Consider the following 16,317-nt stretch of genomic DNA (forward strand, 5'->3'; position numbering starts at 1 on the left):
TGACATTTCTCTACAAGTAGGGGGAGTCAATATGTTTTTCTACTTGCACGAACACGCACGTACGTACACACACACACACACACACAGAGAAATCAGAACCATGGACAGCCACATCATATTTAACTTATGTGGATTGGACTAAATTGTTTTTGGTATCTTTTAGTTGCCACTGTATTAGACTAAGCAGAGGTGATTTGGTGATGTTGAAATGTTGAAGTTGAAATGGTGCTGGAATAGTGGAGGCAGCTCTTGTTTTCTTTGCGACTTGCGGTAACCAGTGTATTACTTTCAGAAACATATCTCTACCTGCGAGTGTATGTATACATTATTTATTAAAGCCTTGTCTCATGCTAACGAAATTCGTGCTGTTGTCTAACTCATTTCCAATAGGCTATCAAGCTGAAAAAAATCTAAGAAAGATGGCAGCTGTATTACTGACCCGTGTGCTCCCTCTACGGCCTCTAGGTCACCAGGCTACTCGTTTATGGCGCACACCTGTCACCAGCATTGCGTGCATTTGCGCATAATGACACTCACCTGGATTCCATCACCTCCTTGATTACCTGCCCTTTATATGTCACTCCCTTTGGTTTCTTCCCCAGTCGTCATTTTTTTTTCTGTTTCTTGTCGGTGCGCTGTTTGTGTTTCTTGTTTTGTTTAGTTTAGTTTAGTTTAGTTTATTTATTAAATGTATTCACTCCCTGAACTTGCATCCCGACTCTCAACGTTACAATTACCTCTCTTAACATTTTCCTTGTGTAAATGCTCCCATTATTTTCGAGTTAATTGAGTAGAACGAGGACAACATTTTAGTCAAATGCAAACTCCGCAAAGACCGCGTTGATTTCTTTGTCCAGAAACATATCAAACCTAATCAAGCTTCTGGAGGTTGTGCACAAAGCTGGAAGCCAAAGTTCAATAAATGTGTGAAAGAGGAGAAATCTATACACATTACTATACACATTATTGTAATAAACAAAGATGCATAAATAATATTTCCAATTTCTAATGACATTTCCATATAAACAATCAAAATGTCTGATAAATGCAATTCAAAACATCAATAATGACATTAACATATACTGAACAAAAGTATAAACGCAACATTAAATAACAGTTGGCCTGCGGCTATGGAACCCTGACCTGTTCACCGGACGTGCTACCTGTCCCAGACCCTGCTGTTTTCAACTCTCTTGAGACAGCAGGAGCGGTAGAGATACTCTCAATGATCGGCTATGAAAAGCCAACTGACATTTACTCCTGAGGTGCTGACTTGTTGCACCCTCGACAACTACTGTGATTATTATTATTTGACCATGCTGGTAATTTATGAACGTTTATGAACAGAACTTGGCCATATTATGTTATAATCTCCACCCGGCACAGCCAGAAGAGGACTGGCCACCCCTCATAGCCTGGTTCCTCTCTAGGTTTCTTCCTAGGTTTTGGCCTTTCTAGGGAGTTTTTCCTAGCCACCGTGCTTCTACACCTGCATTGCTTGCTGTTTAGGGTTTTAGGCTGGGTTTCTGTACAGCACTTTGATCTATCAGCTGATGTAAGAAGGGCTATATAAATACATTTGATTTGATTAGGACCTCATTTATGGATTTCACGACTGAGCAGGGGCGCAGCCATGGGTGGGCCTGGTATGGCATAGGCCCACCCACTGGAGAGCCAAACCCAACCAGTCAGAATACTATTTTTTTCTTCCCTACAAAAAAGGCTTTATTACAGACATAAATAGTCCTCAGCGCCACGGTTGAGAGGCCAGTTGGATGTACTGCCAAATTCTTTAAAACAACGTATTGTTGTAGAGAAATTACATTAAATTATCTGGCAACAGCTCTGTTGGAGATTCCTGCAGTCAGCATGCCAATTGCACGCTCCCTCAAAACTTGAGACATCTGTGGCATTGTGTTGTGTGACAAAAGTGCACATTTTAGTGTGGCCTTTTATTGTCCCCAGCACAAGGTGCACCTGTGTAATGATCAGGCTGTTTAATCAGCTTCTTGAAATGCCACACCTGTCAGGTGAATGGATTATCTTGGCAAAGGAGAAATGCTCACTAACAGTGATATAAACAAATTTGTGCACAACATTTGAGAGAAATAAGCTTTTTGTGCGTATGGAACATTTTCTGGATCTTCTATTTCAGCTCATGACAAATGAGACCCACACTTTACATGATGCGTTTATATTTTTGTTCAGTATGTATTGCTAAGAATGTGAGAGTAGGGTGACTCCCCTAGCAGGTCTCAAACCCACGCCACCAATTCCAAACACCCTAACCACTGTCCTAATAAGGATATCTGTAGGGAATGTGCTTATTGGGACAGTGTAGTTAGGCCCTGTCTAGAAGAAAACCTAACCCAATATTTCCCAAACTCAGTCCTAGGTACCCCAAGGGCTGCACGTTTTGGTTTTTGCCCTGGCATTACACAGCTGATTCAAATTATCAAAGCTTGATAATTAGATGATTATTTGAATCAGCTGTGTAGTGCTAGGGCAGAAAAACAAAATGTGCAGCCCTTGGGGTACCTAGGACCGAGTTTGGGAAACACTGCCCTAACCCCTTCCTACAGTAGGCACTTGTGTAGATCTGAAACAACTTGATAGGTGTAAGCAATAGGGTGAATACACTTTGAAGTAAATCTCAGCTCTGTTAAAAGTACACTCAAGAAAATAGTTTATTGATCCTAGTGATTCAGGAGTATCATTAAAACAGGTTGATATGCACCACCAAAATTAGACAACTATACGGAAAGCCCTTAAATTGTTGAAATAAGTAAATAAAATCAATGATGAGAGAATAGCCAGACTAACTGAAACCTGGCATGGGCATGGTGGCGTAGCAGAAGGATCAGAATACCACGAATAAAGATGTAGTGACTTTAAATCATAGGTGAGGACATGTTGAAGAATGATTACTGTATAAATGAACATGCACAATGTAATTGTGTGTCAAATGCGTAAGTTTAAAAGACTGTATGTTAAAAACGATCCCTTGCCAACAGACAAAGAGCTATGAATGCATCAGTGGTTCATCAATCAGGGCATCGATTGGCTCGGCAACAGTGATGGGTAAAGACATTTCTTTTGGGACACATACAAGCTCTTGCAACGTTCCTGTGAAACTTGTCTAGACATGAATATCTTGTGTTCTGAGAACATGACAACCGTGTTCTGTGTAATGTATGTTTGGTGGGATGTTGATGGAGTATTCTCCTAACCCTCAGAAAACTGGACAAAGGATTGTTCTTGCAATATTCTCATGAAACACGCCTAGAACATTCATATTTTTTATTCTGAGAACATGGCAACCCTGTTATGTGTATGTTCGGTGGGACGTTGATGGGAGGATTCTCCTAACCCTCAGAAAACTGGACACATGAATGTTCTTGCAACGTTCCCAGGAAATGTGTCTATCACATTCATATCTTAAGTTCTGTGAGCATGGTAACCATGTTGTGGGTAAGTTCTATTTGACATTAAGGGAACCGTCTCTTGGGAAATTTCCTTGCACATCACGGAAACATTTCTGTGAGAACGTTAGTTAATGACCTAATGAGACTGAAGGGAACATTCTCTAAAGTTGTGGGTAGAGACCAGGCTGGAGTGTGAAAGAGAGAGATTGTGTGGGGGTGGAGAGAGGTGTTTGTGAGTGTGTGCCCACTTGGGTTTGTATAAGTTTATGTTTTTCTTGGTTTTTCAGTTAAGAGAGCAAGACATGTTTGTTATTTCAGTACATGTCACTAGCTGTGCACAGTATCTCATCTGAAAGGAAAAATAACTAGCATGAAATGTTACTGTGTGTGTATGCCTCCGTTTCCATCCTTCCATTTCCTCTTCTTTTGTCCCTTCCTCCCAACCAGCTCTCTCCACATTTAAATGTACATCTATGTTTTCTCAAGTCATGAAAAGTAAAGCTTTCGCTGTGTTTTTGACAATGTGGCTCTAGAAAGCCAGGCGGCTGCATTATTCTATTTGAACAAGTTATGCCCTCAGAGATACATTTGTGGGCAGAGGGATCCTCTGAAGTTTGTTAAAGAGGATTCGTGGGAGTGTGTTCTCAAAGCTCGTAGGGCTGGAGACTACACAATCAGTAGTGTTCATGAAGATTTTATTCTGGTGTCACTCCAATGACTATCACTGGCACAGATTACCAAACTCAAACACAAAATCCACCACAAAGACACAGACACAACGCCATTTAATGACCAGTCAGACATGGACATCATGGGTACTACCTATCTGAACATGCGTGTAGTGAGAATTTAAGACCCTCCTTACGTTTGATGATACCATTAAATGAAGCACAAGACTGCTGTTTATGGTAACTCAAGCCTTTTGAAATGTAACTCACGACGTGGAACAATTATCGAATCATAAAGATGTAAGAGGATCTGAAGACTGCTGAATGTTTAATGAGTGTCACGCTCACAGCATGCATCCAGATCCAACCAAACCCTGATAACACCTATGTATTTGCTCACGTTATACAGTACAATATACAGAGTAGACCCATGGAATACGCTGTTAACGTGTCATTTCCTTATTTTGCAAGTAAAATGGAATTCCACAATTCTTGTACAAAGCATCTGTACAATCATATTATTTGTTACCCTCTTTGGCAGGGATGTTCCCAAATAACCTTAGGTATTTGAGTGTTTTAAAAATAAAACATATCTCTATAACATTGTTGCTATATTTGCTAATTAATCAGGAAAAGAGCTAGGGATGATGTACAATGATTCTGGATACAGCCATTTGTGAACATAAGACATATCGGCGTGCCACTAAACACTAAAACAATCCGAATGTGCTAAACTACTGACACTGAACCAGTGCAGGCGAGCCATGATACTAACACAGTACTAACACTCAAACAGAGTGCCCCAAAACACTGACATACGACACAGACCATGGGCTCTTCATGTGTAAACATCATACAAAGGCGTCATTAAACAGTCCACTCCAAAGCAAAACACCTGCTGACACAATGTCTCCAAATAAGATTGATATTCCCCCTTCCCCCCCCGTCCCACCCCTCCATAACAGAACTTCCATTTCAATTCTATACACCTTTACATATTATCACATTACAGTGTGATTTAAAATTCATATTGACACATTGTTCCACTGAAGTAACGACTGAGTTTTTGCTGCTCAACAGAATGTGCCGAGCATAAAAGCAGCGCTGTCAACCCATAAATATGGCGACCATCTTGGATAGTCTTCCACAGCATGGGCATAATAGATGTCCTCTATCCAGTCTTCAAACACAACGCAAAAATGAACAAGTCATCTTATTCTGTCCACAACAAGTCTTTTCAGGGGTCACCTGTTAAGGTACCATGCTCAGCCCCAATGGATGCCGGGAAGAGACAGGGTGTCATCTCTCAGTTCTTAGTTCTGATTGGCTCTCTCTATACAGAGAAAACAAAAAACGAAGAGGACAAAAAATACTCCAAAATAAGAGGTGCAAGATAAAAAACCTCTTCAGCAATCTCCAGTGTTTCACACGTCTGTGTTTCAGTAGTCTTCTCCTCTTCAAGAGGAGCCAGTCAGTCTGGATGAGGGCCCTCTTTATCAGTGTCTTGTCAGCTTAGTAGTCTGTCCCTCCCAGTACCATCGCTTCCTTCCTTCTCTCCATCTCCATCTCTCCCTCTCCTGCTGGTGCACTGGTCTTTAGAGGTGAGAGGACGTGGAGAAGCACAGCTTCAGGGTGTAGGGGTTAGAGCCATCTGGAAAAGGTCAGACACGCGAGGTTACACACATACTACACACACACTCACACATATCTCCGCACATAAACAAACACACATGATCATATGGCATGCCCACACACATGCACACTCGGTTGGGGACATTGGCAGGGAGAGTTCTGAAGACGGGAGCGTTAAGTCCGGTCTGGGAAGAGAAAAGGTGTGCAGCAGATGGTGCAGACTCCTGTCCCAGTGTGCTCCCTCTATCTCACTTCAAGCACACACACACACATCTAATCTCCCTCTCTGACAGCGACGGATTCCACAGGGCCAGGCTGAAACACCTGTGGTGCCAACCAACACAGACAGGAGAAATAATGTAAAAAAGAACCACCTGCTGCTAGAACAGACAGCATTGACAGCTTTCTCCCCCTTTGGATTTTATAACATGTCCCTCATGCTATTTCACCCAGGAAAAATATATTTATTATTTTCAGGTCTTCGTGTAAGTTTGGTCTAAATCCAATTTTATGGGCATTTCTCCGACTGTATGTGGCACTATCAGTTCTCATGCTGAGAGTGACTACTAACGGTTGAGTGTTTGGTGCTAGTATGCGGTCACTGTTGAGGAAAGCAAGGCCATCTTGGTCACTTACTTGGTATTCTGATCTGGTAGTGGTTTAGGACGGTCAAGACCTCGACAGCGTGTGTCTTGGAGTCAAACTCTAACAAGCCAGAAATGGTTTTGGAGGAGGCTGACAAGAAGAGAGGAGAAAAGGACAACTTAAGTATGACGGTACACTTATCTCCTTCAACAGCCGAACACACACAAATAGAAAAAGTTAAAAAAGCCCAAACTTACGCTTTGCATCAAACATCTTGAACTTGGTGAAACCTGGCACATCATGCTCTGAGCATAACTGTAAAAAAAAAAAAAAAGAACAGCTGAGATAAAGGTTGTTGGAGACAATACTTCTTTTCTAACCACAACCACATGGTGGAGCTCTTTAGTCTCAGTCAAACTACAAACATCTTTGACATTGAGTGACAGGCAGAACCATCAGCGGTCGTCTTCTTCTATGCAAGCTATTTTAATTGTGCAGCAAAAGAGTAGCAGGCTAATTTCACCTCTTAGCCCTATTGACAAAATATTAGATATGCACCCTCATCCCAACCACCTATCCAAGATCCAGCTGGGCCTCTGAAATGTAGGGGGAGGGGCTTGTAATAGTTCAGCACACAGGATGAGTCCATGCTAAACGTTACCCCATACGGACCTCAGAAACCCTTCCCAATACCCTACCCTGCCATCCCAGCCATACCCTCAGCAGCTGGTGCTTTCAGATGCCAGTACAAAGGATGGACTTCTGGGAGTTAATCGTTACCTTACTCCCTACATCCCGTCCCCTAGCCTTGACCTTCAACCCCTCTGTTCAGGCCTCTGCTCACACCCTCTCCACCAAAAAACCTTATCACAGCCCTACCCTCAGTAGCTGGTCCTCTGAGATGCAGGGGGGGACGTTGTAGTAGTGCAACACACAGGAGGGTGGCTGGATGATGTTCTTGGAGGCCTGGCCTTGGCTGGTGAAGCGGTTGTTCCTGGTCATGGCAAAGTCCTTATAGCTGCTGCTGCCGTCCTCCAGCTCAAACACCTGACTGGGAATGACCGCATGCTGCTTGGACACACTGGAGAGGGGGAGATGAGAGAGGGAGAGGAGAGGGGGAGAGAGAGAGAGAGAAATGGAGAGGGAGGGAGTTGAAGTCCAGGTCCAAAAAGCTCCTTAACAGCTTCTACCCCCAAGCCATAAGACTACTGAACAATTAATCAAATGGTCACGCAGACTATTTACATTGTTTTTACATTGCTGCTACTCTCTGTTTATTATCTATGCATCGTCACTTGACCCCTACCTACATGTAAAAATGACCTCGACTAGCCTGTACCCCCGCACACTGATTCTGTACCGGTAATTAGATTCGATAACAGAGAAAGAGTAATAAGATACTAGTAGGCAATAATATTAATTACGTGGTTGAATACTGCAGGTCCTAAGCTTCCCTGTAATGTACTAACAAGGAACTCACCAGACGTTGAGCCTCTTGCCAAACACCTTGATGCTGTTGAGGTGAGTGATTGCCCTGTCCACTGCATACTCATCCCCCATCTCTACTAGGGCAGTGCCTGGGACACTCTTCATGAACTTCACCTGCCACACACACAGTTTCAAACATTGTGTGCATAGCAATCCTCAAATAGATTCACGCACCTTCAGCTACACCTACTTCAAACAGAAATACTTCAAACAGAATAACACCCCCCTCTCCCCCCCAAAAATATAAAATAAATGTTCATTCACAGACAAACTACCACAACACACACATGGATGCCCTTAAGTTCCTCCTCAGGTGGGTCCCCCTGCTGACCTTTTCAATGTTGCCATAGAGACAGAAGAGGTTGAAGATGCGGGTGCAGTTCATCTTGGCGGGGTGCAGGCCGCTCACCATGGCGACAGAGCTGGAGCCGTGGTTGTAGGAGGAACTCTGGGGCAGGGGGTAGGCCACCACCTCTGGGATGTCGTGGGAGCTCAGCTTGTACCTGCTGTTCCCTGGGAGAGGCAGCAGGGGGCAGTGTGACCCTGGAATACATAACAAAAGGGGAAAGGAGGAGCAGGGGTTACAACTTTCACTTCCACCTGGGTTGTGCTCAGCAGGCACGAAACGGGAGAAAGCATTTTGAAATGAAGGAGATCAGCTACTACTTTCTTGTCCTGTTCGGTCCTTATGAACACAACCTTGATGGTGAAAGGAGTGTGGAGGTGGGTTTTATTTTTCTCTACTAGCCTCTTGGGAGGTGTGGGAAGTGTGGGAAGTGTGGATAGAGTGTGGATAGTGTGGATAATGTGTGGATAATGTGGCAGTCCGGGTGTGGTAACTCGTACGTCTAAAGTTTAGTAATGATGTTAGGTACAGTGGGACTTTTTGTAAAAGGGCTTTTTAAATGAAAACATAGCTATGTATCAACCTGCGTGACATCAAAGGGGGATATGGTTGGCACACTGAGTAATAGGGTAGTGTTTTGGTGCTGGGGTTAGGAGGGGGGGACCTTACCGTATCCGTTGTCTCCGTAAGAGGACGGGTGCTCCCCTAGTATGGCCTGTCTCTGTCTGCCCTTCCCACGCTCTGAAACATCAACACATTGACAGCATAGGGAGAGAGTATGAGGGAAATGACTCTGGGCTACACATTCAAATAGGAGCTATTCAAATAGACATGCTGATAAAAAGGTCATTGGAGGTAAATAAGCAAAATATAATTAGAGAAGCGACAGAAGACCTGTGACATTACAGGTGAGTCTGAATACACTGGTGATACCCCAAGTCTGTTGACATTTAACATTCATTTACATAGTAACAGTACTATAGCCATTAGGCAACATATGGAAACAATGCTATTGATTAACACACGTTAGAATATAAATCCTGGTAATACTGTGCATTAGAAGGACTCCAATGCATCCACAGTTGTACCTTTACCATGCATTAGTACTATGTTGTACTATTTGAACAGTAGTACTATGTTGTACTATTTGAACAGTAGTACTATGTTGTACTATTACATACAGAGAGAAGGAGACACCAAGACACGTAGGCCTAAAGTAGGTCTACTGTTAACCACAATGGCAATTTACTTTACTAAATACAGTTGACATCCTTCAGCAATCTATAGACAAGGAACAGTGGAGAGAAGATTCAAAAATAGAAAGAAAAAACAAAGGGCACATTTTAAACAGGGGGAAAACGTTGTTACATTTTTATACAAAGATTGGTGGAGGAAAAGTACCTGAATTACATCACTAGCGTGAACAGTCAGCAACCCCTCTCACTGAGGTCTTGGCTTTACTGGCACAGGCTGTCTCTTTCAGGACAAGTGAAACAACATCAACCTGTGTTGCATCATCAGATAGTCAGTTCACAACTGGCACAGAATCACAGAGAGATACATGGAGGCACAGGATGGACAAAGAGCAGCTGCAGTTCCATCTCCCACAAGAGCAGTCCCAACTGAGCCCTAATTAGAAGACTAACAATACAGTTGAAAAGATCAAAGAAACCTACTAGGCACAGAGGTCAATTCAGCATCTTTTCCACGTTGGTTCAAATGACGTTGATTCAACCAGTGTGTGCCCAGTGGGAACCTTCCATGTTCCATGAATCAGAGCTCCTGTTTTTCTACGTGGAAACGCAGATAATATCACTCCAATTATTCAGTTCAATAAGTTTACCTCTACAACTGAAAAGCCCCTCTATAACTTACAAGTAACCAGATCTCCTTTATTAGTCAGTAATGCTCCACTATAGCTTACAGGAACCCATCTATGTAACTATTGCAGCCAGGTCAGCTCTGTGGTTGGGGGGTTGGGAGATGCCGTGTGGTATCCACAACAGTCCCCCCAGGCCAAGTCACAAGACACTCTACTGAAATGCTACATGGGTGTAAAATGATAAGGGGGATTATTAAGAGAGAGAGAACTTTCATCAGATAGTCAAAGTGACCTTCACTCACAGATTAGGGGTGTACAGCAGGGTTCACCGCCCTGTTTGCTGTGGCAGCGGAACTCATCATTACCCCCCCCCCCCCCCCCCCCCCATCTCACCCTATGCCTCCCTCCACAGTCAGGCCTCAAACAGCATCTATTATTATACCCTGAGATCCACCCCCACCCCCCATGCCTCACAAAAACCCTCCTCTGGGGGGGAGAAGAAGGGAAAACTATCCATCATTAACAACATCCTCGGAGAGACTGCAGTCTCATGCTGTGCACTCAACCTTTATTTATCCAGGTAAAGTTACCAGAGAACAGATTTGCTTTGGCAATCATAATTCCCTGGCCAACTGGTGCACTGAGCATGATTAGAGAATTAAAGCGCTGCTTCTCTTCTTGGCTGACTATTCTCCCGTTTTTTACGGAATGATCCGTTAGAATTTCAGTTGAAATTGCTAGTTATTTACCCCACCCAAGTCGACTGCTATTTCCCCCAAAGGGGCCAGGGGATGAGAGTCCCAGCAAAGTCTCCTTGCGGAGGACTGCTAGCTAAAAAGGCAGCTAATCTTCGCCGTGGGCAACAGCAATATGAACCCTGCTTTGGCTAAGGCAACTCACAGGGGACGTGATGTCACAGACAGCCTCTCTGGCTGGTCCCCATGGGATGTGAACCAGACACCATGTTGATGCACGTAGAGCATCGAACTCTAACGTGTTGTAACACCATGTTGACACCTGTTCCTAAATGCCAGGGATATAGGTTCTCTATAAGGAAAGGTGCTACAGACCAGATCACACAGTATATACTGTATGCGTGGGATACTTCATTATACAGCAGCTGATAGAACCATGACTTATACTTATGCTGATATACAATCCAATACCCAGTATAATAAAAGTGTGAGGGTGATTTAAAGTTAATCAAATATAAGTTCCTCTCAGGTAAGCGGAGAGCGGCATGGTACTGAAGCAGTCATTCCCGAGGCGAGGTGAGAGACGTCCACAGAGGACGCTGGAGGAAAACATTTGAGTGTCCTAAGAACGGCGCCACAGCAGGAGGCTAACTCACTCTCACTGGGCTTTCAAATGAGTTAGCATCTCGCCTGACTTCTCATTTAGCCATGTAGTAAAGGGTGATATTCATCATAGGGTGAACCCCCTCAGCAGTCGACTGTGTCCCCTGGTTAATTTGAGGAGATGGATGCACTAGGAGAAAAGGGGCTGACTTTCACAGGGCAATGCCTTTCAGATAGCGATATAAAGGTTGGGTCTCTGATAGAGGGCCTCTAAGGAACTGTGACTCTCTTCATCCACACGATGTACCCCCATTAACAGTGCATTCAAGAATAGACATTCAATGTTCAGGATTTAATCTAAGCAGTTCTCTTCTACTACAGTAGGCATTTCAACACATTGACACTGACAGAAATGCTATAATATGAAGTAGTTTACAGTAGAAGATAGTGTCACCTTGGTGTTTAAGTAGATTACAGAGCAGAGATTTTTTGCTTATTGTCTGACTTAAGACAAACGCCTAGAAGACAAAGAGAGAAATACACTCTTATGTTCACATGTCCAGACATGAGATAGTATAGACTAATACATCGATATTTCTACTACTGATTATTTGGTGAGAGAATATAAAGGGTTTTAACCAGTCAGATAACTGACTGAATATGATCAAGAGAAGGAAATTGGTCCAGTCTAAAAAGTCTAAAAGCAGCCAGTCCTCCAGCCATGAGGTGGCACTGGCGGGTTGTCCTGGGCGTGTTGATGTTGAGGTTGCATGAGGTCAGGATGAATGAGTAGTCTCGCTTCCTCTCTCTTGAGGTTTGGGTGAAGATGGATGCATGTTGCTGTGCAGGGTCAGCCTGTCGTCCATCCCTCTTTTTTCCTCTCTCTCCCTCTATTCCCATGGGCGGCAGGTGCAGGCTTGTGAGAGACGGATGTGAGAGTGTGTTGCTTGGAGAAGGACGCGCAGTGGGTCGGTCTTGTGTTGGCTTGGTTGACTGCAGGTCTGTGGTCCATACTGGTCCTTAACCACCTCACAATAGGGGGCGCTACAGTCACAATGATGACTTCACATAGACGGGGTGGGATGGGGGGAGGGTGGTAAAGAGGGGTAGCCAACAACAGGCCATTTCTCTGCACTTTTTTCAAACGGCATCTTTGCTACTATAACATTCCTCATGCAATGATACAACCACAGTGCTCTCCTCAGCCTCTGACTCAGTATCTGGCTGTCTCAAGTTAGCATATTTAGCACAGGATAATGAGAAGTATCACAACTTCTCTGTCTCATTTCAGCTGACGCAGACTAAACTCAGGACAAACAGTCCAGTTCTCTCTCTCTCTCTCTCTCTCTCTCTCTCAGCTCAGAGTGTATCTATCTACAGCTTGTGAGAAAAGAGAAACAGCCACACTTCTTTGATATCCTTACCTCTCCTGCTATTCTGTTTGCAGCCTGGGCAGATTTCAGATAAAGGGCAAGGAAAACCTGACTCTGCCCTGCAGGCTGCCCATGGACACTCTGACACAATGACAGCCCTATATGGCAGCCCATAGCCCTAACTCAGCAGCTTCTACACAATGAGATCACTCCATAGCCTACATACACAGAACAAGGAGCAGAATCTTACCTCTTCGGACCAGGTAAGGTTTTGTGTAGTCCCAGCTCTCGTTGTCATTTCTGATCACGTTCAAGCGAGTTGGCTGTAGGAGGGAAACAACAGATATGTTGTTGCATGCTGAGGCTGATCATCAGGAAGTGTTCCAGCGTTTTAAACAAAATCTATCTGCTAAGCGTTATGTATGTGATTGTGTGTGGTGAATACAGACTTACCCTTGCATATTCGATTTTTAAGGTGCAGCAGCCAGCATAGATGTCAGCTCCATTGAGAGCAGCCTTAGCTTTCTGAGCACACTCGATGGACTCAAATGTTAGGGGGGGCAGTTAGGGACAACAGCAACACAACCAAATAATCTCAAGCCTCAATCTACAATTACAAGTCCCCACATAGAAGATATAAAACCTCTAAAACCACCAACAAAAACAAATCTACGCTGGTTGAATAATTTGACCTGTGGATGCCTTTTTTATGGTCACACCCTCCACACTCACACTCTAACAGGCAGCCAGGCAGCCAGCCAGCGAGCCAGCCAGCCAACCAGCTAGACAGAAAGGATATTCCACCATGGCCTGGATGCCGTTGCGTTTGAAGATGACGATGCGCATCACACTGCCTATGGGGTTGCACACTGTGTAGAGAACATCCTTGGAGACAAGAGACGGAGACACACGGAAGGCTTTAGTCAGCTCTCACCAAGGCTGCAGCTGGAAGATACATGTTCCAATTAAAACGGCACTTCTCCCTGACACCTACAACACCGGAGACAATACACCAGGCGGTGACAAATTTGTTCACAATATTTGAGAGGTTCCTGTGTGAAATTGGTGGAATAATGAGAACCAGTGTTTATGTGAGACTTCATCAAGTAGGAACATCTGTGTGTCCTTCGAGTAGAGAGGATGCAGCCTGGATGCAGGAACCTAAACTCAGCAAAAAAAGAAACGTCCTATCACTGTCAAATTTGTTTATTTTCAGCAAACTTAACATGTGTAAATATTTGTATGAACATAACAAGATTCAACAACCGAGACATAAACTGAACAAGTTCCACAGACATGTGACTAACAGAAATGGAATAATGTGTCCCTGAACAAAGGGGGGGTCAAAATCGAAAGCAACAGTCAGTATCTGGTGTGGCCACCACCTGCATCTCCTCCTCATGGACTGCACCTGATTTGCCAGTTCTTGCTGTGAGATGTTACCCCACTCTTCCACCAAGGCACCTGCAACTTCCTGGACATTTCTGGGGGGAATGGCCCTAGTCCTCACCCTCCGATCCAACAGGTCTCAGACGTGCTCAATGGGATTGAGATCCAGGCTCTTCGCTGGCCATGGCAGAACACTGACATTCCTGTCTTGCAGGAATTCACACACAGAATGAGCAGTATGGCTGATGGCATTGTCAAGCTGGAGGGTCATGTCAGGGTGAGCCTGCAGGAAGGGTACCACATGAGGGAGGAGGATCTCTTCCCTGTAACGCACAGCGTTGAGATTGCCTGCAATGACAACAAGCTCAGTCCGATGATGCTGTGACACACCGCCCCAGACCATGACGGACCCTCCAGAGTACAGGCCTCGGTGTAACGCTAATTCCTTCGACGATAAACGCAAATTCGACCATCACCCCTGGTGAGACAAAACCGCAACTCGTTAGTGAAGAGCACTTTTTGCCAGTCCTGTCTGGTCCAGCGACGGTGGGTTTGTGCCCATAGGCGACGTTGTTGCCGGTGATGTCTGGTGAGGACCTGCCTCACAACAGGCCTACATGCCCTCAGTCCAGCCTTTCTCAGCCTATTGCGGACAGTCTGAGCACTGATGGAGGGATTGTGCGTTCCTGGTGTAACATTAAAGAATAATAGTGAAGACATCAAAACTTTGAAATAACAGATATGGAATCATGTAGTAACCAAAAAAGTGTTAAAGAAATCTAAATATATTTTATATTTGAGTAGTAGCCGCCCTTTGCCTTGATGACAGCTTTGCACACTCTTGACATTCTCTCAACCAGCTTCACCTGGAATGCATTTCAATTAGCAGGTGTGGATTGAACTTTGAAATTTTCTTCAAGTGCAGTCGCAAAAATCATCAAGCGCTATGATGAAACTGTCTCTCATGAGGACCGCCACGGGAAAGGAAGACCCAGAGTTACCTCTGCTGCAGAGGATAAGTTCATTAGAGTTACCAGCCCCAGAAATTGCAGCCCAAATAAATGTTTCAGAGTTCAAGTAACAGACACATCTCAACATCAACTGTTCAGAGGAGACTGTGTGAATCAGGCCTTCATGGTCGAATTGCTGCATAGAAACCACTACTAAAGGACACTAATAAGAAGAAGATACTTTCTTGGGTCAAGAAACACGGGAAATGGACATTAGACCAGTAGAAATCTGTCTTTTGGTTTGATGAGTCCAAATTTGAGATTTTTGGTTCTTTGTGAGACGTAGAGTAGGTGAACGGATGATCTCTGCATGTGTGGTTCCCACCGTGAAGCATAGAGGAGATTGTGTGGGGGTGCTTTTCTGGTGACCCTGTTGGTGATTTATTTAGAATTCAAGGCACACTTAACCAGCATGGCTACCACAGCATTCTGTAGCAATACGCCATTCCATCTGGTTTGCGCTTAGTGGGTCTATCATTTGTTTTTCAACAGGACAATGACCCAACACACCTCCAGGCTGTGTAAGGGCTATTTGACCAAGAAGGTGAGTGATGGAGTGCTGCATTAGATGACCTGGTCTCCACAATCCCCCAACCTCAAACCAATTGAAATGGTTTGGGATGAGTTGGACTGCAGAGTGAAGGAAAAGCAGCCAACATGTGATCAGCATATGTGAGAACTCATTCAAGACTGTTGGAAAAGCATTCCAGGTGAAGCTGGTTGAGAGAATGTCATCAAGGCAAAGGGTGGCTACTTTGAAGAATCTAAAATCAAAAATATATTTGTTTAACACTTTTTTGGTTTCTACATGATTCCATATGTGTTATTTCGTAGTTTTTTTACAATTATTATACAATGTTGAAAATAGTAAAAGTAAAGAAAATCCCTTGAATGAGTAGGTGTGTCCAAACTTTTGACTGGTACTTTACATTTATCAGTACTTTAGTGTGTGCTGTTATACTTCTAACACAGTGACTGTCTCTCTAATCAGACAGTTTGTCTCTGTTTGACTTAATAATAGCATAATTCAACCCTATCTAGGTCTCTGCACATTTATCTTGGTTGTTGCGTGTGTTATTTATTCTCTGCTCACCTGGAGTGAGACAGCATAAGGCTGGATCCTTTCTCAGCCTATTTGTGCATCCCATATCTGAGGGAGACTGATATACCTGAGCTTCCTGGTATTCTTATCATCAGCCTAGGGCTGTCCTCGACCAAAAAAAAAGAATTGGTCGACCGAGAGTCGTCTGTTCTTTCGACCAATTTTTCCATATGTGTTTT

The 16,317-nt window shown here is 44.0% G+C and overlaps 1 protein-coding gene across 2 annotated transcripts in view; it reads right to left on the minus strand.

Moving 5' to 3' along the window:
• Positions 1 to 4,103: 4,103 nt before the first annotated feature.
• Positions 4,104 to 16,317, minus strand: part of LOC110502589 (heterogeneous nuclear ribonucleoprotein L-like) — a 54,833-nt gene continuing 42,619 nt past the window's right edge. The window contains exons 4-13 of one of the 2 annotated variants that reach the window (XM_021580742.2): positions 13,437 to 13,522; positions 13,091 to 13,187; positions 12,888 to 12,960; positions 8,814 to 8,885; positions 8,130 to 8,341; positions 7,791 to 7,912; positions 7,190 to 7,391; positions 6,568 to 6,625; positions 6,362 to 6,460; positions 4,104 to 5,744 (exon numbers count right to left, since the gene is read on the minus strand). In XM_021580742.2, the coding sequence (XP_021436417.1) occupies positions 5,689 to 5,744; positions 6,362 to 6,460; positions 6,568 to 6,625; positions 7,190 to 7,391; positions 7,791 to 7,912; positions 8,130 to 8,341; positions 8,814 to 8,885; positions 12,888 to 12,960; positions 13,091 to 13,187; positions 13,437 to 13,522 (1,077 nt within the window). In that variant the 3' untranslated portion in view covers positions 4,104 to 5,688. Of the gene's footprint in view, positions 5,745 to 6,361; positions 6,461 to 6,567; positions 6,626 to 7,189; positions 7,392 to 7,790; positions 7,913 to 8,129; positions 8,342 to 8,813; positions 8,895 to 12,887; positions 12,961 to 13,090; positions 13,188 to 13,436; positions 13,523 to 16,317 lie in introns of both variants that reach the window. The other variant, XM_021580741.2, reaches the window with a different exon arrangement.

Source organism: Oncorhynchus mykiss, chromosome 23 (genome assembly GCF_013265735.2).
Source record: "Oncorhynchus mykiss isolate Arlee chromosome 23, USDA_OmykA_1.1, whole genome shotgun sequence".
NCBI classification, from domain to species: domain Eukaryota; kingdom Metazoa; phylum Chordata; class Actinopteri; order Salmoniformes; family Salmonidae; genus Oncorhynchus; species Oncorhynchus mykiss.